Here is a 27,038-nt window from a genome sequence, read left to right as displayed (position 1 = left end):
ATGAGTGCCAACGATATATATAGTTACTGCTCATTTGAAGTTAGTCGATATCATTTTTGTGCAAATTTTCTCTAGACTAATCTAGCAAGAGTATCTTCAAGTGTTTTTTTTTTTCTAAAAAACTCACTCTCTAAATTATCACTTGAAGATCCATTTGAATTTCCACCTTCCAATAGGTTTTTTTTATATCTTGCGCATTCTTTAGAACCATTCTCACGAAAAGATGATAAATGTATTTCAAAATCTAACTAAAGATATATTGAAGGATATTTTGTTAGAAAAATCTCTATTTCTATCGATTAGGAGCAATTAGAAAGAATCAAGATACTTTTGGAGTTGGTCTAATACTATTTTAAAAAAGTCTTTCGAAGCCCATTGTATTTGGGGCCTATGGTAGTACTTTAAGCTTATTCGCTGGTTAGAAAAGTCATATTTAAAAATACTGTTCACTGATTTATTAGAAGAGGAAAATATCGTTATTGAGTTAAACACGACCTCGGCATCGTCTTTTGTCCACTTTGTTTTCCTTAAAAAAAGGTCCACTTCGTATAATATTAATTATTTCAAAAGTCCAGTCATTAGTCGCAAGTTGCAAGTGCAAACTGATCGCCAATAAATTGCTGTTTCGGAGTAAGTTTAGAAATATTACAATTTTTTACGGCTTCTTTCTAGACATTTTGCTGAAATTTGCAAAATTTTACACCACAAGTGGGTCCCCCCACACCGGCGGTCTATAGGCCGAAAACACCCAAGTTGGCCGGATTCTGTGTGTAACCACCATCTCTACCGCCCGCTCGTGCCGCCGCTGCCTCACCGGCCCGCCATGTGGAAGCGCGCCACCTCCCTCCTCCTCCGCCACCACCGCTCCGCCCTCGGACCCCGCTCCCCGGCGGCCTCCGCCGCCGCCGCTTCTGGCCTCTCCCGCACGCAGGCGCCGGCACCCCTCTTCTTCTCTACTCTCGGTGACGACTCTTCTTGTGTTCCTCACAAGTCACAAGCTTAGGCGGTACCCCCGATTTGATGCGAAGGCTTGCGTTTCTCCTCAGATGCGGCGGGGACGAGGACGAGGGTGGAGGACGTGATGCCGATCGCCACGGGGCTCGAGCGCGAGGAGATCGAGGCCGAACTCCAGGTCCCCCGCATGGCTGCTTTGCCGCCGCTTCATTTCTTACTACGGGGTTATTTCTTTGTCAAAAATATTAATTTTTTGTTGGATTTGGTTGTTTTTTCTATTCAGGGGAAGAAGAGGTTTGACATGGACGCGCCCGTCGGTCCCTTTGGCACCAAGGTGGGTGATTTCGGTTTGATATCTTCTACATTTCATTTGGAGCGTGAGCAATTGGGATTTCTGAATTGATTGCTCAGGATGGGGTTGTAACTCGTGAGTCGTGAGAGTGTGCCTACATGGCAATGTGTGGTCATCTGACTTGCACTTGTGGATGACATTGTTTGTTTAGATTTATTTATTTGTCTGCCTAAACTGAAATGCTGTTTGAACGTAGACCGTAGAATTGGAGAAGACACATTTTTAGATGTTGGGATAAGAGCTGAAAAGTCAATGGAACTGTTTTGTTTCTTTGGGGAAAATATGTCACAGCTCACATGTATAGATCGTTTTCTTCAGTCATGGCTGTAGTTTCGAGGCCAATGAATCATTTTTGATCTATTAAGTACTGCTTGGTGATTAAGTACATGCTCATAGTTGTGGGTTGGGTTGGCAACTGAGTTTGTTGGGTGCGTGCCAATCCAAGTTCCTCAATGGCAATTTGTTATCTTAACTCTTGCTTTGACTCACAAAAAAGTTTCTAGCTCGGGACCCTTTCTTCATGACATATAATAGTGTTTGCTTACACATTTTTATCAAATGGTTTTTTCTTAAAATGGTCTTATTCTTTTTGAATCCACAATAGCTTTAGTAGATCAACTATATTAGCATATTATATCATCTTTTTAGGTTCTCTGTAACATACTGATTTGGAAACACTGATTATGGCACACTTATTCAATTTCTAATACTGCAGGCAATCTTTTTTGTGAAGGTGCTTGCAGGCATCTTGATTTTGCTATTTGAGTTAATTACCTAGTGCTTCTTGGTCTGCTTACTGCTGTTTATCTTTGTGTTGTCGTTGTTGCCTAAACAATTCAATTTTAAGGCTTGTATCATGAATGATGAATCTGTAGTTTAACTCTATGGCTGAAGGTTATATATGTTTCTTCATGTGTTCCATGTCCATGTGAGCCTTGCTGTTATGAAGAGCTATAGTGAACCATCCTTGATGTTGCCCTGTTTGTCATGGTGAATACATAATATATAAGTTGCTCTGCTTCAGCAGAATTTGTCATTTCTTAGTTGGCTTTCTTTTTGCATTCTCAGACTCTGAGGTTGGTTATCCTGATTTTGGGCAATGTGCTGTGTAGCTGGTCTTTGTATGACTGAATCTTCGTGTTTTATTATTGTAGTGACTTTGTCCTTTGATTACATCACTTTGGAATTCAGTGAGCTTTACAGCTGACCAACTGATACTAGGTTCCATTTATCTTCAGCCTGTCGATGAATCACTTTACTAGAGTTCTATATGAATTATGATTTTTGCTTACATGTGTCTTTTGCATCATTATTCAGTTATAAATTCATTTTGATTCTTGCGTGGTTCATCAGGACTAATATCCATTGTTCCCTCCATTAGGAAGCTCCTGCTGTGATTCAGTCATACTACAACAAAAGGATTGTTGGTTGCCCTGGCGGTGAAGGAGGTACACTACTGCTCTGCTAAATATCCCCCCTAGTTTTTTCCAGAATTTGAATCCTTGCCTGTATTTTATCAAGATTTTTTTTTCTAAAGCCTTGGTTTTTCCCTTCCCCACACCCCACTCAGTGGTAGCCTCCAGCACTGGGTCTACCCTTTCAGTCTAACTTGTCTAATTGGCCTATACTGCACTTGTGAACCTTTCACAGAAGATGAACATGATGTGGTGTGGTTTTGGTTGGAGAAAGGCAAGCCACATGAATGCCCTGTCTGTACTCAATATTTCACGGTATGCTGTTTACTCTCGACATAAGGTGCTTGCATTCCAAGAGTAGTTTTTAGCATGATGAGATGCTGTATCTTCATCTTATTTCCACAGCTTGATGTGATTGGGCAAGGAGGATCTCCAGATGGACATGATGATGACGATGACCATCACCACCACCATCACTAAGGTTCTGCAGCGCATGGCAATAAAATGCAGTGCCAATACCATTTTGGCCACAGCCTTGTGAAGCTGTGCAGAACTTCAGCCTGTTGGCCTTGTAGTGTTCAGTAGACCTGACCATGTCAACCTGTTTGCCAATTGCCACACAGCTAGGAAGCTGGAACATCACGTGGTTTTTGTTACATGATCCTTACAGAAACTCGGCTATATAAATAATGGGATTCATTACACAACGGTGCCCTTTTGCTATTCAACAACGTTCTGTTGAAACAAGATAAAAGAAAAACTTATTTATCAAGATGATTATATATATATATGTTCCCCTGTCGCCCTTACCAAATCTGTTGAAACAAGATAAAAGATAAATTTATTTATCTGAATATTGCTCACACCATGATCTATTGAAATTGCAGCTGCAGTTGAGAATGTATCAGATAAGCAGTGGCTTCAACGAAACGGTCAAAGATAATTTTTGTGTCCTTTATTTTGAGAAGACCAATATTGTTTCTCATTGATCCATGGTTTCCAAATGTCAATGTGGATGAATCAGTGATGTTGCTTAAATGTTGAATCGTCATGGACGAAACATTCAACTTTGGATTTGGCCAAAATACAGACACCGACACCAAACAAATCTCTATACACTGATGTCATTCTTGCCGTTGAATCAGTAGTATGCTCTTTCCTCAACTTGACCATGGAAGTGAACCAAAGTGATAGTTTCTTCTATGCAAAACGAAATTTAGGAGTAATTCGCCATGACGTGGTACCATCTGCACTGACATTTAACCCAATTCTTCATCTGAACCGTTCTTCTACCTATCAGGCTACCACTATCCTTTGGCTTTGTCTGATCGAGTCAGTAGTTTGCAACTCCAATATAAAGGCCACTGTTCCGCATTGGGTTGGTTGAGACGTCACTGTCGTTAAATTCGTCAAAGCACTGCATAACCTTTACTTATCTCTCTATATTTACTAAGCATTACATCAAAGCTAGTCCGAACACGACGACGAAGTGCAAGAACGGAAGGTCAAGTCAGTGGCAAAGCCGCGACGTCGCCGGGCGGTGATGGCACTGGCGTGATCTATGGAGGGCAGGAAGGCCAAGGTCCTCGCCGGCGCGGCGGCCGTCGTGCTTGTGGCTCTCGAGTTCACCTTGTTCCTCTGCTTCCGCTTGTCGAGGCCGTTCTACCTCTCGACGGCGGTCATCCTGTCGTCCGCGCTGGCGGGCACCGTCACGGTGCTGCTGCACCACGCGCTAAGCCCCCATGGACGGGCCGAGCGCATGGCGCGGCGCCCGGTGCTGGACGGCGGCGAGGAGGTGTCGGCGGTGCGCGTGGAGTACAGCTACTTCCGCAAGGTCGCCGGGCTGCCCAGCAGGTTCTCGCTGGAGGCGCTGTCGGCGGCGACGGACGGCTTCCAGTACGTGGTGGGGCGGGGCTCGTCGGGGACGGTGTTCAAGGGCATCCTCGACGACGGCACGTCCGTGGCGGTGAAGCGGATCGACGGGTCGGCGCACGTGGACAAGGAGTTCAGGTCGGAGGTGTCGGCCATCGGCAGCGTGCAGCACGTGAGCCTGGTCCGTCTCCTCGGCTTCTGCCTCGTCCGCAACGGCCCGCGGTTCCTCGTGTACGAGTACATGGAGAACGGGTCCCTGGACAAGTGGATCTTCCCGCAGCACGGCGCCGCCGGGCGGTGCCTGACGTGGGTGCAGCGGTACCAGGTGGCCGTGGACGTGGCGAAGGCGCTGGCGTACCTGCACCACGACTGCCGCGCCAAGGTGGTCCACCTGGACGTGAAGCCGGAGAACATCCTCCTCGACGACCGCCTCCGCGGGATGGTGTCGGACTTCGGGCTGTCCACGCTGATGGGGAAGGAGCAGAGCCGGGTGGTGACCACGGTGCGCGGCACGACGGGGTACCTGGCCCCGGAGTGGCTCCTAGGCGCCGGCGTCACGGAGAAGTCGGACGTGTACAGCTACGGGATGGTGCTGATGGAGATCCTCGGCGGGCGGCGGAACCTGCAGCTGCAGGCCGAGCCTGGCCCCAGCGGCGGGTCCCGCCGGTGGTCCTACTTCCCGAAGCTGGTCGCCGACATGGCGCGGGAAGGGCGCGTGGTCGAGGTGCTCGACCGGCGGCTCGTCTCGTCCGCGGTGGACGAGGCCAGCGTGAGGCGGCTCGCGCACGTCGCGCTGTGGTGCGCGCAGGAGAAGCCCGGGGCGCGCCCCACCATGGCGCGCGTCGTGGAGATGCTCGAGGCCAGGGGTGGCGGCGCCGCCGCGAGCGTGGACCCGCCGCCGCCGTCGGACATGGTCCTGGTGGACCTGTTCGCGCTCGACCCAGGCGCCGGCCCGTTCGGGCTGCCCGCGCTGCCACCGGGACCGGGCTCTGCGGGGACCGCCGCGTCGTCGGCGATGAGCATGGGCGAATCGTTCGCGCTCTCCTACCTGTCCGGGCGGTAGCGCACGCCGCGGCAATTCCGTAGCGATCGATCAGCCATTCAAGAGTTCAAGACTCCCGACTCCACCAGGATGTGTGCAAGATGCTGCGACTGGACTACCCGAGACCGAGAGTGGAGTGGCAGTGGCTGTGTGCTGACTTGGTGAGTGGTTTCAGACTTTTCAGGCTTGTTTGGCACACATCAACTTTACTGGGCCTGTTTAGATTGGAGATGAAAATTTTTTGGGTATCACATCGGATATGTCGGAAGGATGTCGGGAGGAGTTTTTAGAAAGTAATAAAAAAACAAATTACATAGCTCGTCAGGAAACTGCAAGACAAATCTATTAAGTATAATTAATCTGTCATTAGCACATATGGGTTACTGTAGCACTTAAGGCTAATCATGGAGTAACTAGGCTTAAAAGATTCGTCTCGCGATTTTTAACCAAACTGTGTAATTAGTTTATTTTTTTATGTACATTTAATGTTCCATGCATGTGTCCAAAGATTCGATGGGATGGATGAAAAATTTTTGGGTGGGAATCTAAACAGGGCCTAAAGCTGTTTTTTTAAGAAAATAGCTTCATGAGTGACTTTCTAGATGAAGCTGAGCTGTTTTGGAAAAAATGTTTAGCAAAATAGTTGAGAGAGAAATGAGAAAGAAGCTACAATAAGCTACTTTTTTTTTCCAGTTTCATCCCAACTTATGTCTCTGTGAGTGGAGAGAAAAAACAGCTTCACCCATGAAGCTGTTTTGGAAATAAGTGTTTGAAAAAAAAAACAGCTCACAATAGCTCATGAAAGCTGTACCAAACAGCCCTCAATCTGACAAAGAGTGCAATCATCATTGAAACGAAGGCGCAGATCGACCTCGGCAAAGCCAAGTTCAGTTGCACGCTGACTGGCGACACTGAAGATTGAGATGCAACTGTGGAAGAAACTGAAATGCCATCAATGGTTATGCACATAATACGATTCTAAGTTTTTTATTCTAATTTTTAATGTAAAATTCCAATTCCAAAAAATGGCTAGTAGCTCTTCATTAATTCCAATCGGCAATTGGGGCAGCAGAGATGAAAACGGATCAGATACTGACAGATATCACCAATATCATATTAGTTTTCATATTTCTGGTCAGATTCCGATTCAAATACGCATGATATCAACCATGATGAATTTGTTTCCGTATCAGCCACATTATAAATATACAATTTAAGTATTCAAATACAAGTACGGTATCGGATGTTGAACATTTAAACTCGAATACGGAAACAAATTCAGTCTCGAATACTATCGGAAAATATTCTTACCATTTTTATCCCTAGGGGCACCCCATTAATCCATGATGCTCCAACACCATCCAGCTGCAAAGGAGTGTCTTGGGTGGTTTGCTGCTGAGTGATGACAGTGTCACAGAAACGAAGCACTTGAGCAGATCACAGAATTGATGGAATTCAATTCAAGGACAATAATCTGTTAACTGGCCGTTTGCCTGCGCGGTACAAGTCCTTCCCTCCACTTTCCAAACTTCAACTCCTAATAAATAGGCATCGTTACAACAAAGCCAGGAATTACAAATACTCCCCTCCAGCATAGTTCTTCCCTCCAGGTTCCAAGCTTACGATTACTTAAATATTTGATAAATAAGGTCAACGAAGAATCGAATAAACTAAAACATAATCTGTCTCAGAATATACAATCAGCTGGAACATGATATGTTTCCACGGACAACTAAAACGAAAGATGAAGGACCAGATTAAGAAACAGACGTTTCACTTCTTTCCACACAAACAAGCTCTGCGTCAACTAATGCAATTGACATCAACTTTAGACTCTTAGAGAAGTACGGGTCATCTAACCATGTGACTGATACCGCCACCAAGTCACAACACTACTGGGGGGCAGCCAATGCCTTGGGCTTCGGCTTCACCTCGACTTCATTCACTGTCCGGATAAATATAGCGTCAGGTTCATGCCTGAAATGCACAAAAACAATGGTGAGTCAACATTTTTTTTTCTTAATCTTATGTAAACAAAGATTTGTCAGATGAAGTAGTTCAGTATTACGTTTTTTCTCCCTCTTCATAGGTGTAGCTGGATGCCACAGCAAGCAGATGGCCATCCTTACTGAATGATAGAGCAGCAATGCTTGATGCGTACTTCGAGTACTGCAATCAAAAGTAGGGAAATCATGAACACAAGAAAGATTTCAGACAGTAGCATCCCAATGAAGCAAAACTCTTCACTTGGTTTACCTGATATAGCCTTTTCTTGTTAATGCCATCCCACACATTCACAAATCCATCACACCCTCCAGTGGCAAATGTTCCATATCTGCACAGGGGCAACAAAATGAGAACTAATATTCCAGTGAGATACCAAACTACCAAGAAATTGGAACAGCAAGGCTTTACATGGGATGGAAAGCAATTGCATTGACAGGATAAACGGTGTCCCTGCCAGCTTCAGATTTCCGGTGACACTTGAAAGCATACCTGCATGAAAAATTGCCCACGATCAATGGCACTAGAGATGAAAGTGGATACCAATGACCCAAAACAAGTGGAACATACATCCCTAGGTACTACTGTTCAGTCTAGGTTTCCAGAAGGTGTGTGTACACTAGTGTCATTTCTACTTTTAGTAACACAAAACATGTAGTTTGTATTTGGTACATATCCAGTGCAATTTGTAACCACTAACCAGACACGATCATACAATCCACCTTAGCTTAGGAAACAACTAGAAACTGCCAGGAAAAGGATCAATTTACTTTCTAAGTGATAATCTCTTTTGGGAGATGAAAAACACAAACTTCTAAAAAGTGTCAAAATAACAGGAAAAGGAAATAGCAAGGTTACTGTTTGCAGGCAATTTTGTTTTCATTCTTCTAACACTTTTTAGTTTGAATTGGAATTATAAAATGTTGACACAGATACTACATAGATTGCACCAATCTTTCTTTGAATAACATAAACAAATTGACCAGCATTCCAACTGAATTGCAAGCATGTTCAAGCGTAAGTATGAGCACAGATTGCCATAAGCTTCAAAAAATATATATAGTGAATTGTCAAGGTGTGTTTGCAAATGAAGTTTCACTATTCATTGTTCCAATTGGTGCTACAGGAACCACATGTACATTTAAGTTATAGTATGATGAAGCAATTATAAGACATCAGACATGTGCCCATCTTTTGGCAGCTAAGGTGCAGAAAACATACTTTTTAGACTGAGCAGACTCGGATAGATCAAAGAATTCCATGGAAACTCGCCCTTCAACAGAACTTAGAGCATATCCTGAAGTAAGACACAAAAGACTGAGATCAGCATACAGCATGGATATTTGGTTTATATACATCATATACAATAACTTGAAAACTAAATAAACAATATTGAACAATAAATGTACAGCATACTATATGCCTATAATTATTAAAAAAGGCCAGACCAGTCGTCCAACCTGGAAAAACTAAAACTGAAAGCTGTATGCCCGCACCATACTACTTGGACCATTACAGAGCAGCTAACAGCAATCAAACTGTAGTTGAATCAGCAGGTTTCCTGTAAACAAGACTCACTTGAATTGGCCACCCAACCCTCGACGAATATTTTGCAAAAGTGACAAACACATGACTTTTCAAAGCAGGGGTAACACTTCCCAAATACACATGTTTCAAGTAGTAACTAAATAGAACAAGCCCTTATTGGTAGAAGTAAGGGATGTAATGCCCTTTTAAGAAAAGGCTAAATAAGACGGTGCATCAAACAATCAATATACGAATTCATTATACAGACACTAGTTTACAATTTTAGTAGAATGTAAATAAGTAATTATTGTTGAACTCGGAAGAATATTCTGAATTCTAATACAAGAAATCAAGAGTAAGCTCTCACAGCATGGTACCAAGAGTGGCATAGTTATTCTGGATTATTACTACCATGCTTTGGAAGATAGATCATGGAAAGCTAGTATGAACAATAACTAGAAGTGAAAAAATAAAACAAAGTTGCAACTTGAAATTTCAAGGCGCGGACAGACAACAGAGAGCACCAGAAAACTCTATTCACTGAAGTTAAATCAACAGAGAAAATTCCAATACCCCAGCTTAATATGTGACAAAAAAACATACTATAAAAAATACAGAAACAAATTTTAATGCTACATTTTTAATAGGTTTCCTTATCATTCATGTGTAACAACTTAAAAGACACTAACCATGCTGTCCAGATTTATATTATTTGATTTTGTAATTAAACATACAGAGCAAATTCAATGTCTGAACCTATGGAACCTACCCAATAATCCTCAACTCAAACTCATAAATAAAGATTGAACTGAACTTATGGAACCTGTCATGGCCCTGTATGGTCCATGTCCTTGTTGGGCCATGACAGAATCTTGAGGCGCCCCTAATCTTTATTCTAGATTAAAGCCCCCATCACAAATAAAGACAACCAAACAAGTATCGACAGAAACGTTGCACTAGCAGACTAAAAAAGAGCTAAAGGAAATCCATGAATGCAAATTGATTATTGATATATTTACTGTTGCTCTACTATATAAACAGAATATACAATTAGTGTTGTCAACTAGCAACCTAATCAAGATGGAAGCAATTACCAGTTCCGTTGGGGAAACATCGAACACATCGTGTTTGGTATTTCAAAGAAGAGTCTCTTTTTTGCTCAGGTTGAGACATATTGCGCAGGTCATAAATATTTACATGCCTTCCTGCTGTTGCAACAACCAACCTGTTTCCTACTAATGAAAGAGAATATACACGTTCAGGTTGAGCATATGTCCCAACAAGGGTACGCTCTGGTCCACTCACTCCTCTTGGATCCCAGCATTTTACAGTTTTATCCCAGCTGCCAGTGATGACTTGACCTAAATAAAACAAAACAAACAGTATAATACAGACCCATTAGGTAGTCACTGATAAAGCACAACAGATCAAGTACAGTATGTAAAAGAACGCCAAGTGCATTATATAGTTTTTCATTATTTAACTTCAACTACCAGAGATTTATTGAAAGCACAACAGAGCATTTCATCAGCTTAGAAAACTTCATTTAGTTTAGTAACATAATTCCTTGAATAGCAAGGTAACAACTAATCTCACATGACCATAATCATCATAGAACAAAAACATGCCACGATGGACAGAGATTGTGATTAAATTGAGGACCGTGCGTAGTTAATTTGCTGAGAACTGAAATACTACAAAATGTTCCAAGACAAAAAAAAAGGAAACAAAAAAAACTAAGTACTAAAGACATGACTTTGACAAGGACATCTGTACAACTCTCAACACAAATTAAGAGACAAAGGTTCTAATGCACTGTGGCATTGTAAAGTGTAAACTATGCAGAACCAAATCCATGTACCAGATCAAGTAATAGGAAAATAACTTGTCCCTTGTCCTAGGATTAAATACTTTAAAAAACATAACTGCATAACTATATATAGTGTTATCTGAATTCAAGTACGAAAATAGTTATTTACATAGTTTTTAACTGCATCAGGCTGCACAAGTACCTTGTAGAAGAAAAGTAAAAGCTACAATGGAAGTCCGAAAGCAATTATGGGAATAAAAGTACCTGCAGCGTAAGAGTATTCCACGCAACGAACCGGACCATCATGCCGCCCCAAAACATCTTCCTTGTTCGAGCTAAATACCAACCTGAAATATATAATTTGCGCCCATTACTTGTGCTCACAATCACATACATACAAGAAAGGCCAATCTAAGCGTATTTGCATGCAAGCTAATTATGGAACGAGTAACATTCATTAATCAGATATTCTGATTTCCATTTAAGTGGATCCCAGAAAAATGCAAATGTAAGTTTATTTACAAGCTACCAATTATGAAACTAGTAACATTCAATGAGACAAACTATGCACAATGACTGTCCATCTTACATGAAGAACTCGATTCACATCCAACAATAAACATAAACACTAACATTTGGTTTCATGAACAGTTGGAAAAATTTAGAAGGACGGGACCAGATATTTCCCAACTTAAATATAAACACAACACAACTGTATAATTCTAGAACAGAATCCTGTGAGTACAAAATTGACTATAAAATTCTTTGGTTAATTATTGCTATGGAAAATCATCAGTGGAAAAAATCATAGAGCACAACAAGTCGCCATCTTTTCTAATTTATGTGAAAGGAAAGAAACATAAAAATCTACTGCACAGCAAGTCGCAGAAAATAGTGGATCTAATTTCGAAATCAGATGCACCACAAAAGACATTTCAACAGGAGGAAATAATAATAATATTCTCGAACTACATGTGACACAGCAAACCCGATCCCCCAAATGGATAACAAAAGTGTGATCTCAAAGCACACAGCCGCATGGAATTTCGCAGCTGCAGTGCTTGTGCTCCACATCACCAACCCGATCCCGAAATTCGACACAGAGCAAGGTGTGCAGTAAAGCAGGAATGGAAGAGACAAAGATAACAACACATAAAAGAAAAACCGCTCACCTCCGCACGGTGTGGTCGGCTCCGGCGCTAAACCCCGAGGAGTCGTCGTGGAAGCAGCAGTCGAGGACGGCCCCGGGGTGCACGAACTCCCCCTTGAGCACGTTGGCGTCGGCGTCGTAGAGCCGCACCGTCTGCAAGCCCAAACCCAAACCAGGTCATAATCAGCGGGATCAAAGAGCTAGCTAGGGTTTAGTAAGGACGAGCGGGGGAACGGGAGGGGAGGCGGCTGGGCTGACCACCACTGACCGACCTTGTCCCATGAGGAGACGAGGAGGTTGTTGCTGTGGTTGGAGAAGCGGAGGTTGGAGATCCCGTCGGCCGGCGGGTTCGCAAGCTCCTTGCCGCTGCCGACGGCAGCTGGCGCGGCGGCGGAGCTCATGGTGCGCGGCGGGGGCAGGGGAGGAGGAGGACTAGGGTTCGGGGCGTAGGAGGCGGAGGAGGGGGTTTGAAATTTGAACGCGCAACGAGCGAGGCGAGCACGAGGGGAGGACGATTGGACGGTTTAAAGAAAGGGGAGAAACAGAACCGGAAATGCTTGGGGAAATCTATCTTTCTGGATTCGAAATTTGAACCACGGCCACGGGAAGCGGAGTGGGGAGTGGCTGCTGGGATGGGGAGAGGAGGATGGAGGCGAGAAGGTTCCACTTCCACTGCCACGGCGTGGGCGTGCCTCCCCACGTTAGATCGGATTGGGCCGAGACGCAACTTGTCGGCCTGCCCTTTGCTGGGCTGAGGTGAACAATTTTCTCCTTTTTGTTTCATTTCAGAGCTAGGAATACCTCGCTCCGCCTCTTCTATTGCCACAGCGTTGACTTTAGGGGCGCCCATGTTTAGACCATCTTTAGGCCTGGTTTAGTTCACCCTAAAAACCAAAAAGTTGATTCCCTATCATATCGAATCTTTCGGCACATGCATGAAACATTAAATATAGATAAAAATAAAAACTAATTGCACAGTTTAACTGTAAATCACGAGACGAATCTTTTGATCCTAGTTAGTCCATGATTGGATAATATTTACCACAAACAAACGAAAATGCTACCGTAGCGAAATTCAAATTTTTTTCGCATCTAAACAAGGCCTAACAGACCTCACCCAAATACAAGATACATTCCTTCCTTTGGGTCTTGCAAGAAAAAAGGGTCACACACACAAACCTTCTAGTTTCCAACAGCAGACCCAAAAGAGGATAGCCCTTGCAACGGAGCCTCCGAGTGCCGAGCAGATCCCGCAGGTCCCCGCCGAGCCACCGAGCGATGAGCCTCCACCGTCGCCATCCACGCCAAGCACCAGGCTGCGCCACCAACCATCATCCGCCCTCGTGGCTCCTCGTGGGCCTTCCTCGGCGTGGCCTCCTTCCCTCCCTCCTCTGGAGAAATGCGGCGAGCAAGGTTTGGATCCTCGCCAGCGACTCCCTCCCTTGTGCGGCCTCCCTGCAAGATCCGGCGAGCGCCGGCAAGCAACTCCCCCAAGCCGCCCTGCTCATCACCGGCGGCGGGGGAGCGATCCTAGCCAAGGCCGGCGGTCCTGCTATAAGTGCATGTTTAGATGAGCTAGAGCCAGTGTTCGCCTAAACGGCCGATTAAACGGTAAACGGTGGCAAACTGTTTTGTTTAGGGGGTAAACGGGAAATTAAACCGTTGACCGTTTAAACGGTCAAAAAACGGGAAAAACGGTCTAAACGGCCTACACGGAACGGTTGTAAACGGTGTTAAACGGCTGTTTAAACGGCCGTTTAGGCAAACACCAGGTGAATCTAGTTGAATTTTATATTAACAATTTGTATACTTAAATTTATTATATTTATAAATATATAAAATTGATTTGTTATATGCATAAATATGTATATTTAAATATTCTAACATGCATAAACATATATACATAATAAAATAAATGGATTTTAGTTGCATAAATATGTATAAATGATAGAATGATTGATTTTACATTAAAAAATATGCACATTTTTGTAATATTGTGTAAAACCGTTTAGACCGTTTTAATCCGTTTAAACAGTTTAAACGCTAAACGAAGGGTGACCGACTGTTTACCGTTTAGCGTTTAAGATAACATTGGCTAGAGCTAGTTACTAGCTAGGCTAAAAATTATGTTAAATTAGTTAAGGTTGTCTAGCTAGTTGGAAGTGTACACCAAAATCCACTAATAACAGAATCAGCCAAAAAAAAATACACATTTTACAATGTCACAGGGAAAAAGCATATGTGTTATTCGATTACATGTTATTTTGGAAAAAAAAAGACCATGAGCATGGAAGATGTACGTTATTTGTCAATGTTTCAGGGAAAAACATGTACGATCTCAATTACACTGAAGAAATTGCTATTTGCTAAACTTTTAGTCAATATATAGTCATAGTTCATCCAAATAGGTGGACTAATTGAATCTTTTATAAGGCGCACAGCTATTTGATTACTATCCAATTATCAAATATATTCCTATCCAATTATTATCATTATTAGTTTATAACACACATGTCTTTTTGACCAAATAGGTGGACTAAAGTTCTAGGACTGGAGCACCTCGTGTGTTGTATGTGCCTTCATTTGGGGTCTGTTTGGGAGCCAGTCTCGCACCAGTCAGCCAGGCCAGCTTTGGCCAGGCTCAATGCATGCAACACCCCTTTGTTTGGTTGCATGCATGAGAACAGTCAGGCTAGCTCCAGGTGGTGTTTGGTTGCCTGCATTTGCTTTTATTCAAAAACTGGGCAGCAGGAACTGTGTTTAGTTGCCTACACCAAGGTTGATATGGTCACCAGTTTACACCTGTGATATGCTTTCCACAATAATACACAAACTGGCATGAAACTGATAGCAGGAATGAAAAATCACAGCCTAAGACCTTTTGTTCAAAATTGACAGCATGCATGAAAAAGAAGCTTCAAGAGCTAAAATTTGGTCAAACTTGAGATGCTTTGACTCTCCAAGATTCTTGAAATGACTTATAATTTGGTATGGAGGGAGTAAGTTTTTTCTTTTATCTTGTTTCAACAGAATGTTGAATAGCAAAAGGACACCGCTGTGTAATGAATCCCATTATTTATAATAGCCGAGTTTCTGCAAGGATCATGTAACAAAAACCACGTGATGTTCCAGCTTCCTAGCTGTGTGGCAATTGGCAAACAGACAGGTTGACATGGTCAGGTCTACTGAACACCACAAGGCCAAGAGGCTGAAGTTCTGCACAGCTTCACAAGGCTGTGGCCAAAATGGTATTGGCACTGCATTTTATTGCCATGAGCTGCAGATCCTTAGTGATGGTGGTGGTGGTGGTGGTCATCGTCATCGTCATCATCATGTCCATCTGGAGATCCTCCTTGCCCAATCACATCAAGCTGTGGAAATAAGATGAAGATTGTACCTCAGTGAAAGTGAGGGCGCATTCATCACAACAGGTACAGCATCTCATCATGCTAAAAACTACTCTTGGAATGCAAGCACCTTATGTCGAGAGTAAACAGCATACCGTGAAATATTGAGTACAGACAGGGCATTCATGTGGCTTGCCTTTCTCCAACCAAAACCATCACCACATCATGTTCATCTTCTGTGAAAGGTTCACAAGTGCAGTATAGGCCAATTAGACAAGTTAGATTAAAAGGGTAGACCCAGTGCTGGAGGCTACCACTGAGTGGGGTGTGGGGAAGGGAAAAACCAAGGCTTATACAGGCAAGGATTCGAATTCTGGAAAAGACTAGGGGGGGTATTTAGCAGAGCAGTAGTGTACCTCCTTCACCACCAGGGCAACCAACGATCCTTTTGTTGTAGTATGACTGAATCACAGCAGGAGCTTCCTATGGAGGGAACAATGGATATTAGTCCAGATGAACCACACAAGAATCAAAATGAATTTCTAACTGGATAATGATGCAAAAGACACATGTAAGAAAAATCATAATTCATATAGAACTCTAATAAAGTGATTCATCGACAGGCCGAAGCTAAATGGAACCTGGTATCAGTTGGTCAACTGTAAAGCTCACTGAATTCCAAACTGATGTAATCAAAGGACAAAGTCACTACAATAATAGAACACGAAGATTTAGTCATACAAAGACCAGCTACACAGAACATTGCCCAAAATCAGGATAACCAACCTGTCTCAGAATGCAAAAAGAAAGCCAACTAAGAAATGACAAATTCTACTTGAAGCAGAGCAACTTATTTTTTATGTATTCACCATGACAAACAGGGCAACATCAAGGATGGTTCATTAGAGCTCTTCATAACAGCAAGGCTCACATGGACATGGAACACAAGAAGAAACATATATAACCTTCAGCCATAGAGTTTTTCCAAATTAAACTACAGATTCATGATAAAGATAAACAGCAGTAAGCAGACCAAGAAGCACTAGGTAATTAACTCAAATAGCAAAATCAAGATGCCTGCAAGTACGTTCGCAAAAATGATTGCCTGCAGTATCAGAAATTCAATAGGTGTGCCATAATCAGTGTTTCCAAATTAGTATGTTACAGAGAACCTAAAAAGATGATATAATATGCTAATATAGTTGATCTACTAAAGCTAGTGCGGATTCAAAAAGAATAAGACCTCATTTTAAGAAAAAAATTGATAAAAATGTGTGCAAGTATGTTCTTTGGGAGCCAGGCCCTGGAGGAGTTTTTGCACGCGCTCAGCCAGGCTCAGGTGCAAGACCAGGCAACCAAACAGGGACAGGCTGCATCCTGGGGGCCTGGTTCACCCATATGCGGGCAACCAGACAGCCCCTTGACGTTTCCCATAGTCCGATGTGGCCGCGCGCACATGTACAGTGGGCGCTCTCTTTGCTTGATGCCGGAGTCTGTTTCTTATGCCCAGTGCGCAATGATTTCAGGTCGTCCGATTAATCGTGATTAATCGCGATTAATCGTCCAGGTCGCTCCTAGGATTCGATTAGGAGGTCCGACTCGATTAGTTCGACCAGAAAGCTGGTCGTCCGATTAATCGGACGACCAGGTAAGATGGACGACCAGGCTTCTGTTTTTTTGGGCCTTTTCTAACTGGGAGTGGGCTAATGGGCTTTAAGTTTTTGGCCTGTTAGGGTTTAGATAGAATAGAGGGGCTGCAGGGGGGGGTTTGGGACAGCAATATGGACCTCTGGACAGTGCAGAAAAGAGAAGAAACCAACTCCCACAAGTAATTCACTATCTAAACACTAATGTAGTCTTGATGCTAGCTTGATTGTGTATATTATATAGTATATATAGAGTTATATATATAGGCATATATGCCTTGAAATAGCTGGACGACCAGGTGGACGACCAGGGTCGACCAGGGCGATTAATCGCCCTGGTCGACGATTAATCTCGATTAATCGCCTGGTCGGTCCTAGAGCGACCAGCTTCGACCAGTCGACCTGAAATCATTGCCAGTGCGCACCCCAGACTCCCAGAGATGAAACACGCTTTGGCCGCTGTAGGTAGTCCAGCGGTCCAGCCTCTCAAGGGTTGCTGAAAGAAATAAAAATTTGGATCCACTTTCACATAAATGTCTGAATTGTTCATAAAACAACTATTCTGGAGAATTGATCAACCTCTATGTCTTCCAGAAACAACATATTCCACGAAATTACTCTTCGGGAGCATCCATGAGCCGAATAGAATTGCAGAACTGTGATTGAGTAAACACAAGAGCCTCCTTTGTGCATGCATAACTAGCATTTAGGGTCAACCAAAATGCAAAAGGTGCTCTTCAAAGTACAGCTTACCTGGGCTAGACCGCGTTCTTTATTCAACTTCAGAGCTCTTCCTTTCTCATCTTTAGATCTACAGATTTTCTGAATGCAAACAAATAATTATTTTAGAGTTCTGACCATGTCTACATGGCTATCTAAACAAAATACAAGTACTGGTGATTGGTTTTCAATCAACTTAGAAATAGTACAATATAAAATGTCCAAAGCTTGTGATTGTTTCAACAGTAATTCTCAAATATACTATTCTACACCTAGGGTGCAGCTAGAGCCACCTAGATTACTGAACAGAAAATTGAAAATCACTCAATGTCATAAGCAATCGTTATTGATGATCATTACTGAAGATGATTACCGAAGTGACAGTAATCCTGATCTTTTGGTTCCATAATCTTCAAGGTGTGCAACAACACAGCCATACAAACTAACCTATGAATAACATTAGAAAATTATATGCAGAAGGCTTACCTTTTCGGTGGTCGACACATTTTCAGTACAGTCAATTTTGATGTCAAAGATATCAATATATCATGGAGAAAATCATTGGCCTGCACACTTTGTGCAGAACAGACAAAAAGAAGCTTTAACACTATTATTACACCAAAATACAATATTTACAGATATCAATATGTGCATGATTCTGCTTATATTAACCTGTGCATGCTTCAGGAATCCTCGTCCAAGAAACCGCCTCATATAGTCCAACTAAGCAATGATCAAAAGCACATATTTTAGCAGGATCATTGTTTGTTACCACTACCTGACTAGCGGAAAAACACATTGAAGAAAGCCAATAGGGAGAGGCCCAGAGGAAAGAGACGGGGATGCCTGTGGGAGGTGACATTAGTAATTTCCTCTATGCCCTGTCAATCCAACTGCAGCCAGCGTTCTTTGAGATTCTTCTGTCATGCATCATACTCCTAATCTCTGCTGATTTGTCCCAATCCCCATGAGCTGCAAGTGTGCTCGACAGCTGCACATACAAACTAGAATGCGGTGACAATCCTGTTTCCATCAATTTGTTTGCAACCTTGTGCAACAGAGCTTCATTGCCCTGGGCTTTGCATCCTCCAATAATAGAAGTCCAACTAATTGCATCAGCTTTGAAAGGCATGTTCTCTATGAACTCAACTGCTTCATCCAGTCGGCCTGCTCGAACTAACAGGTCAGTCACACACGCATAATGCTCAGCTGATGGACTCACGCCAAAATCTTCCTTCATCCTGTAAAACCATCTCAGTCCCTCTTCCACAAGCCCAGAATGGCAGCATGCAGAAAGGACACCAACAAATGTCCGTTCACTTGGTTTCAGACCCCTACTTCGCATTAAATCTAGAAATTTCAGTGCCTCAAGTCCATACCCGTTAGAAGCATAACCTATAAGCATTGAGTTCCACAAGACTTCATCTGGATTATCAATTCCATCGAATATCCTGCATCCATTGGCCAAGTTGCCACATTTGCAGTAGAGGTCAATGAGTGAGGAGACTACAATATGGTCAGACTGCAGGCCAAGTGCAATAGCAAGAGCAAAAATCTGCTCACCAAAACTTATAGAGCAGATGCTGCCTGATGCACTCAGAACACTAGATACAGCTACATTGTCAATCTGCAAACCAAGCCAATGCATCTCACAGAACAGCTCCATTGCATCAAGAGCATGCCCGTTTTGGCTGAACCCAACAATCATAGAATTCCATGAGATGACACTCTTGCTAGGGATCATATCAAAAACTCTTCTAGCCTCATCTATTTGGCCACAGTTTGAGTATACAGTGATCATCGAGTTGAGCACAATGGTGTCATGATGCCTAAGTTCACCGAAAGCTTGGCAGGCATCTGCCCAGAGGCTGCATTTCGAGTAGAAGTCAATGAGAGCACTTGCTGCTATCAAGTCATTGACAGCCCCACTCTTTAAAGCACAAGCATGTGTCTGCTGCCCAGGCTTCAGCATGCCTAAAAAGCCACACATGTTCAGAACAATGGCATAAATTGAAGAGTTAGGCAACATGTCTGACCGCAACATCCTTACAAAAAGAACAAAAGCACTATCTCCATGATAAGCAGGGACACAGCCACTGATAAGAGAATTCCATAGAGCAATGCTGGGGTTCTCCACCTTGTCAAAAAGGCACAATGCCTTGTGCAACTGTCCATAGGATGCGTAGCCATAGACCAGTGCAGACAGTGAAATTTCATCGACATGTTTTAATCTATCAAGAACAAGGCGAGCAGAGTCCAAATCCCTACACTTGCAATACATGTCAATCAATGCGCAAGCCAATACCGAATCGATTTCGGTCTTGGCAACCACCAACCGGGCGTGAACTTGCCTCCCAATCTCATACTTCATCCGATCAGCACAGGCACCAACCACTGTGGTAAGCACAAAGGGGTCACTCCATGGCGGGATCACATCAGGATTGCAATGCGAACCTATCCTCTTGAGCAGAGCAAATGCCTCATCCACTCGGCCACAGCGGACAAACCTATGCAAGACAGCGTGGCAAGCCACAGCATCCTTCACGGGCATTTCTTCCAGCAAGTCGCGCGCAGTGTCAAGATCCCCAGCACCAGCCAGGCCAGTTATCACCGCATTCCAGGAGAAGGTGTTCCTGTCAGGCATGGAGCGGAACACGCGGAGCGCCGCGCGGTGGTCTCCGGACTTAAAGAGGGCGGTGATGAGGGAGTTGTACGAGAAGCAGTTCTTCGTGGGCATTTCGTCGAACAGGCGGTGGGCGTCACGGGAGTAAAGCGGAGAGCCGCGCACGTACATGAGGAGGACGGAGTTGGTGGGTGGGAGGGAGGAGGGGACGTGGCCAGATTTGAGGAGGAGCTGGTGGAGCTGCCGGCCAGCGGCCGCGCTGCAGGAGCGGAGGAGCTGGATGCAGGAGGGGACGTCGACGGCGACGGCCATGACGGCGACTGTAGACTTGGCCACTTGGGAAGAGGACGGGCATTACCTGCCCGCGCCTCGAACGTGTTGGCCGCCGCCGTGCCCTGTGCCGCTTGACTCGCCTCGCGCACAGGCACAGCCCCGCTGGACAGGGCAGCTCCTCGCCGTCGCAGCCTCGCACGTGGTCTCCCCCGCCACCGCGTCCCGCGCCGCTCGACTGATTGCTAGGCTTATCTACGGGAGGGGGAAGTTGGATGCGGCCGCCGAAGCCTAGCTCGGAGGGCACCAGGCTGGGCTGCGGCGGCCCCGGCAAGACGGGATAGCGGCGAGAGAGGCGGCGGCTGCGGCGCGAGCGCGGGACGCGCAGCCTGATATGATGTACGGCGGCGATGGACGCTGAGCAAGCAAGGAACGGGCAGGATTGTCAGTGGGATGAAGCTATTATGTTTCCTACTAATTTTAAGAGCATCTGCAGGAGTACTTTTAAAACCAACTCTCGAAATCATTATTTAGAGCATCTCCAAGTGTTTTTTTAAAATCATTTTCTATATCATCATTTAGAGCACCTTCAAGAGTTTTTTAAAACATTTTGTAAATCATCATTTAAAAGCTATATAAATAAAATTGATTCTTCATCCTTCACTAACTTTTTTATATCTCATGCATACTTTAAAGAGTCATCTCTACTCTCTATTTTTGGCTAGTGAGAAATTAAAAATAAGAATGATAATATTTAGAAACACAATTAGAGAAGCCGTTGAAGAATATTTTTTTTTCACCAGAACCTCTATTTATATTGAATAAAAAAGGATATAGGAGTCTCTTAAAGTTGCTCTTAAAAGGCCAATTGAATAAAAGTGTTCTTTCATCCTCTGATAACTTGTGCACGATAATTTAGAAAGTCATTTCTGTTCTCTATCTTTTGCTAGCGAATTCAAATTAAAAAAAATGTTGGAGAATAATTTTTTACTAAAACTTCTATTCATATCAATTTGAACAAAAATATAAAGGGGCTCTAGAAGTTGCAAGCATTTTTAGTGGAAATGATGATTACACGTGCATGTATGACGACAAAAGTGCAAAAGCCATTGCACGTTTAAAAAATGGGTCAAATTGTATTTATACTTTGTTTTTTTTTCATAGCACATATCACCTGAATTGCATTGAAAACAGCATACCTAAGCTATTTTAAGGATGTCTATTTGAGATCTAGCACTTTTGGTGGGATATGATGCCAATAAAAGGAGTTCATCCAAAATTAGCCTGGCCTCCTGTATCATCTCTGGTACGGTGCCATGCTTGCATCGATCATATCATATGCATCCGGATTAAAACATCTCGGAGAGAGCAGTGAACAATAAGAAGATTATTACTGACTATATCACATCGAAGGATGAGCAACCTACCGTCGCACCTGACCAGCCTGCAAGTGCCCCGCCGGGGGGCCGTCGTCGTCGTCGCCGGAGACGTGGACGCGGTGGACCCCTACGACGTCCCGCAGCCGCAGACGGCCACCTGCTGCACGGCGCTGCAGCGTGGCGTGGCTTCCGACGGGCTCGCGCAGCCGCGGTACGCGCCGCTGCGGACGCTAGCAACCGTCGACGACGACGACGAAGAAGAGGATGATGGCGATGACCATGATTCCAATAACGGCAAGGACGACAAGCAGGACGACGACGACAGCGCCGCCGCGATGACGACGACCACGATGAGGAGCGACAGCAATAGCAGCAGCAGGAGGAGTAATAACAAGAAGATGGTGCGCAAGTGCAAGTCGACGGTGGATGAGTTGAAGGTGTCGCAGCTCATCCAGGGCCCCCGGCTCCGGCGCAGCGTCGGCATGCGCCGGGATTGGAGCTTCGAGAACCTCGGCAACGCCGCCTAGCTAGTTCGCTAGCTACAAGCTCTTGTAGCTCGATCGCTCCCCGGCTAGCTAGCTGGCCCCCCACAAGGCGAGGTTTCCATTCCATGGCTACACCCCCACAAACTCCATGCGTAGATCCGATCCGCCGGCCGGCATGGCCCGTCCAGCAGCTTTATTTCTGCATACCACTATATACTTTACGGTGCTACAGTACACGTATGTAAATACATAGTACATTCTTGTGTACATGCTGGCGCAAAATTCTACCTGCAAGGATCTAATGTTGCACAATTAGTAACATCTACACGATCCGAAATCTATACATATGTATATACATTGTTGATGTGTATGACCGTTGTAAAAAAAATGCAATTATAAAATAGAGCTGAGTCAAACTGTGTCCTGAGTCTGACCAAATTTATACAAAAAGTTATCAATAATTATAGTATCGAATAAGTATTTTCATAATGTACTTATGTGATGTAATAAGTATTCATGCTACTTTTTCACAAACTTGGCCAAAATTACAAAATTTTAGATAATTTTATCAATTTAATTTTAGATAATTTTATAATACACTAGAATTGTACTCCATCCGTCCCTCCCAAATTATAAGTTATTCCACCGTATACGTATTCTGCATAGTGTCACAACTAGCATGCATGGTCTACATATGGTGTTTCTATTATATCCCTTTCTAACACTGGTGCTGCTGTACAGTATTCCTTCCATTTTTTATTAAGTGTCACATTTGATTTATCTTAAGTTAAATATTGCAATCTTTGACTAATGATTTTGAAAAAATCTTATAATTTCACAAAATATGTACATATTATGATAGTATTTCTCATAAAAAACTAAAAAATAAATCTTATGACATGAAACTATATAAATTTTTAAAAATTAATGGTCTCCTCTCTAGCCTGCCGAGGAAGCGCAGTCAGTCCCAAATCCCAATGCTCGCGCGCATCTGATCCTATTTGTTGATTAGGCCCATGTGTGAAAGCCCGTTCGGGCTCTGTTCATTCGAGTTCTGTTATTTAACAGTATTTTTTTTTCTTTCATAAGTTATAATAAATCAGCGAACATTATTTTTTATTGAGGCTTTTCAGCTAACGCCTTGTTTAGTTCATTCCAAAACCAAAATCTTTTTAAGATTCCCCGTCACATCGAATCTTGCGACATATGCATGGAGCATTAAATATAAACGAAAATAAAAATTAATTGTACAGTTTATCTGTAAATCACGAGATGAATCTTTTAAACCTAATTACTCTATGATCGAATAATGTTTATCAAATAAAAACGAAAGTGCTACAGTTCCGAAAACTTAAGTTTTCCGAACTAAACAAGGCCTAAGTAAAATAGGGTGACACGACGGAGCTTTGGGCATCTATGGCCTTGTTTAGATCAAAAAACTTTTTGGATTTTGACACTGTAGCACTTTCGTTTTTATTTGATAAACATTGTCCAATCATAGAGTAACTAGACTTAAAAGATTCGTGTCGTGATTTACAGGTAAACTGTGTAATTAGTTATCTTTTTTATTTATATTTAATGTTCATTGCATGTGCCGCAAGATTCGATATGATGGAGAATTTTGTAAAGTTTTGAGTTTTTGATGCATCTAAACAAGGCCTATGTTTCTTTCTTATCGTTGGGCCCATTCGCGGCGGTGCGCTGGGCCGGTGCGAAACGGACTGGCTCGCGGAATCCACTGAAGTAGCACCCGAGAGAGACTGCATTGATTTGCCAACGCTTGATCAATTTGCGCTAGTAAAGGAGAGACTGCTTGCTTGCTTCTAATAACTGTATCAATCGAGATCTGGAAGTATGGTCGGAGTATTAAATATAAATAAACAATAATAACTAACCGCACAATTTACATGTATTTTAATAGACGAATCCTTTTTACGAACTAAACAACACCTTGGAATTGCCTTTCACTGCGATGTTTGTCAGGTTGTTGATTCATCCAACATTAGCTAGGCTCGTTCAAGGTGCTGCTGTAGGAGTGGCGCGCCGCGTCTCTCGGTCTCTCTCCGTGGGCCGCCTGCTGCTGGTGACTGCATATATACGTGCTCCCCACTGTTGATCAGAGGTGTTTATGATAATTTTGTACCTTGAATTTTTATTTTATGATGAAGGGGTAGGGTAAAGGCTCTGTCTAGTCTGTAGTCTCTATAGTTAGTGATACTAGTAAGATAGTATTTTTTTTCCCATGTAAAGGCAATATATATGGCCACTAACGGTAAAGATGATGTTTTTCACAAGAAAACAGCACATAAAGTTGGTTAATTTGGAAGATAAATTAAATTTGCATTCATTCTGAAATTGAGTACCACAAAGTAATTACAGCGCATATATACTAGTATATACGTACTACTAGAATACTATTACTAGTACATCGATGATTAGTGCGCGCGCTACGAGACCGTACGTCCGCCTCGCAGTTTATTCAGACATCGACAGCATCATCTCCGGTGCTTGTACTGACGAGTGTAACTCGACACATGTTTCCTCTCATTCTCATGGCCTGAAGAAGGCCGGGTGTGGCCTGCCGGTGCCCTGGAAGGAGGTGTTCTTGAGGTGCTCCGGTGCGTTCTCGAACGAGTGCCGCCTCGCCAGCGACAGGATCTTCTTGTCGGCGGCGATGAAGTAGGCCATCCCAGCAACCGTGGAGATGATGAGTGCCTGTCCGGTGGGGTTGATGTTGGCCTTCGCCCATGGCAGCATCCTCACGCTCGCCAGCTGAAGAACCGCAGCAAAACGATCAGTTAGAGACGTATAGGTGTAGAGTTTCGCGATTACGCGTGTGAGCCAGCTATAGCCTGCATCTCATCTCATCTCATGGAAAAACAGCTGAAAATTGTGGTTGTGAAAACTCACGGTGGGAATCGCGGAGGCGATCGTTGCCACAGCTGCCGCCTTGGCTCCGGCAAGGGTCGCCTCTGCATACGATCCAGCGTCAGTCAGGTCAGTGTACATACACTGTGCTTGTTGTTTGATTCCAGCCAGCTACTTGCAGTATGTGTAAACTAGCGCACGTACGTACCTCGCGAGCAGCGCTTGGCGAGGGCAAGCTTCTGTTCAAGGGATGCACGGCTCACCGTCGACATCTCTCGGCTCTTTGCGGTTGCAGACTTGAAAGTTACAGTAGGATTGTAGGAAACAAAGGCTGGATGGCTAGTGAGAAGAAGCAGCTCTTTTAGCAGTGAGTGGCACGCACGCTGAAAGCACAAGGAGTTTGTGAGGACGAGGACGAGGACGATGGATGTGTGTGTTGCCGAACGCAGGGGGGAGGCCGGCCGAGGATTTTATAGGCGTCAGCAGGGGACCCAAACGATCGGCGGCGGACGGGGGAAAAAAACCGGCGGGCGAAGGCGGACATGGTTTTGGAGCTCATGCTCATGTGTGTGGTGTGGCAGCCGACTGGCCGGTGGAGATCAGGGGATTGCACGCAGTTTTCAGGATAGATAGATGCCGTTGCTGCCGTTCACCTTCTCGATCGTTCATGGTACCTGCAGCTGCAGGGGACCACGCTTCCCTATCCACTCCTGAGTCCTGGTCGGCATGGAGACAGGCGTCGGTTGACACCACGTGCATGGGACTAACTTCAATTCACCGGCCTTGGAGTTGGAGGTCGCGGTCGGTGATCGATCCTCATGAAACTACTCCAACCAGGGTTTACTGTTTAGCCTTTAATTAAGCCTAACCACGTGCAGGTGAAGGTTAGAGAAACCCGACCCAGGGATTATATTTATATATCGTGCTGTCATGTGGGGTTACTACTACTAGCTTGGGCATCTGCGTGCTATACTAGAAAAAAAGGTTGAAAAGAAAAGAGTAACAAGTCACCAACCGTGCCAAGCACTACCGTGATGAGTTTGACAGGCTAATGGGAGCCACGGCACGCGTGACACTGGCCTTTGACACTGCTGCATGCATGCATGCGCAGACCAAGAATTCTGAAGACATTTGTCAAAATGGTAGTGATGGTCATGTAGTTCAAATTTAGGAATTATCTTATATGGCAACGGATCTAGTGCAAACTCATCTCACGTGCAAACTGTGCAAACTCTAATCTGGACCGCAGGATGTTGATCCAAAGGCGCGGAGAGATTGGGTCATTTTGCACTTAACCGCCCGCTCTTAATCACACTTTTACAAATCCCTCCTTCCACCTCTCTCATGCGCTCCCTTGGATTAACATCCTGCGGTCCAGATTAGAGTTTGCATAATTTGCACGGAAGATGAGTTTGCACTAGATCCGTTGCCGTTACCAATTAACCTACTTTATGTGCCCTTTTTTTTGTAATATTACCATCTTCATCAAAAAAAATAGTGGCCATTTACATTGTAGTTGCAGAAAAAAATTATGGCAACGGATCTAGTGCAAACTCATCTCACGTGCAAACTGT

At 43.9% G+C, this 27,038-nt stretch overlaps 6 protein-coding genes across 22 annotated transcripts; 3 read left to right on the top strand and 3 right to left on the bottom strand.

Moving 5' to 3' along the window:
- LOC8068759 (putative cytochrome c oxidase subunit 5b-like) lies at nucleotides 757-3,493 on the top strand. The gene is made up of 6 exons (XM_002437764.2): nucleotides 757-962; nucleotides 1,047-1,132; nucleotides 1,238-1,288; nucleotides 2,688-2,754; nucleotides 2,957-3,036; nucleotides 3,127-3,493. The coding sequence occupies exons 1-6, from the start codon at nucleotides 824-826 to the stop codon at nucleotides 3,199-3,201; spliced, it is 498 nt and encodes a 165-aa protein (XP_002437809.1). The 5' UTR covers nucleotides 757-823; the 3' UTR covers nucleotides 3,202-3,493.
- LOC8070717 (probable receptor-like protein kinase At5g20050) lies at nucleotides 3,641-5,923 on the top strand. The gene has a single exon (XM_002437763.2). It carries the CDS (start codon nucleotides 4,283-4,285, stop codon nucleotides 5,654-5,656), a length of 1,374 nt encoding a protein of 457 aa, XP_002437808.1. The 5' UTR covers nucleotides 3,641-4,282; the 3' UTR covers nucleotides 5,657-5,923.
- On the bottom strand, nucleotides 7,156-12,773 carry LOC8070716 (mitotic checkpoint protein BUB3.1). Its single transcript, XM_002436407.2, has 9 exons — nucleotides 12,399-12,773; nucleotides 12,149-12,279; nucleotides 11,241-11,323; nucleotides 10,261-10,527; nucleotides 8,861-8,936; nucleotides 8,051-8,131; nucleotides 7,892-7,970; nucleotides 7,704-7,804; nucleotides 7,156-7,612 (listed from the first exon to the last, which is right to left on the bottom strand). The coding sequence occupies exons 1-9, from the start codon at nucleotides 12,525-12,527 to the stop codon at nucleotides 7,528-7,530; spliced, it is 1,032 nt and encodes a 343-aa protein (XP_002436452.1). The 5' UTR covers nucleotides 12,528-12,773; the 3' UTR covers nucleotides 7,156-7,527.
- LOC8070715 (putative pentatricopeptide repeat-containing protein At1g77010, mitochondrial) lies at nucleotides 15,179-20,951 on the bottom strand. 17 transcript variants are annotated; one of them, XM_021449677.1, is made up of 5 exons: nucleotides 17,699-20,951; nucleotides 16,115-16,181; nucleotides 15,890-15,956; nucleotides 15,629-15,709; nucleotides 15,179-15,497 (listed from the first exon to the last, which is right to left on the bottom strand). In XM_021449677.1, the coding sequence occupies exon 1, from the start codon at nucleotides 20,772-20,774 to the stop codon at nucleotides 18,714-18,716; it is 2,061 nt and encodes a 686-aa protein (XP_021305352.1). In that variant the 5' UTR covers nucleotides 20,775-20,951; the 3' UTR covers nucleotides 15,179-15,497; nucleotides 15,629-15,709; nucleotides 15,890-15,956; nucleotides 16,115-16,181; nucleotides 17,699-18,713. The 17 variants fall into 17 exon arrangements, with proteins under 17 accessions (XP_021305352.1, XP_021305358.1, XP_021305349.1 ...); XM_021449683.1 differs by having other exon boundaries at nucleotides 17,873-20,951; XM_021449674.1 differs by having other exon boundaries at nucleotides 15,890-17,775; nucleotides 17,873-17,941; nucleotides 18,326-20,951.
- LOC110431057 (probable ribosome production factor 1) lies at nucleotides 22,125-23,016 on the top strand. The gene has a single exon (XM_021449686.1). It carries the CDS (start codon nucleotides 22,147-22,149, stop codon nucleotides 22,636-22,638), a length of 492 nt encoding a protein of 163 aa, XP_021305361.1. The 5' UTR covers nucleotides 22,125-22,146; the 3' UTR covers nucleotides 22,639-23,016.
- Nucleotides 24,916-26,051, bottom strand: LOC8070713 (early nodulin-93). Its single transcript, XM_002436404.2, has 3 exons — nucleotides 25,673-26,051; nucleotides 25,507-25,568; nucleotides 24,916-25,368 (listed from the first exon to the last, which is right to left on the bottom strand). The coding sequence occupies exons 1-3, from the start codon at nucleotides 25,734-25,736 to the stop codon at nucleotides 25,147-25,149; spliced, it is 348 nt and encodes a 115-aa protein (XP_002436449.1). The 5' UTR covers nucleotides 25,737-26,051; the 3' UTR covers nucleotides 24,916-25,146.

The sequence above is a fragment of the Sorghum bicolor genome, chromosome 10, assembly GCF_000003195.3.
Source record: "Sorghum bicolor cultivar BTx623 chromosome 10, Sorghum_bicolor_NCBIv3, whole genome shotgun sequence".
NCBI lineage: Eukaryota > Viridiplantae > Streptophyta > Magnoliopsida > Poales > Poaceae > Sorghum > Sorghum bicolor.
Note: the sequence above shows the minus strand (reverse complement) of the source record. Positions and strands in the feature narration are given on the sequence as shown.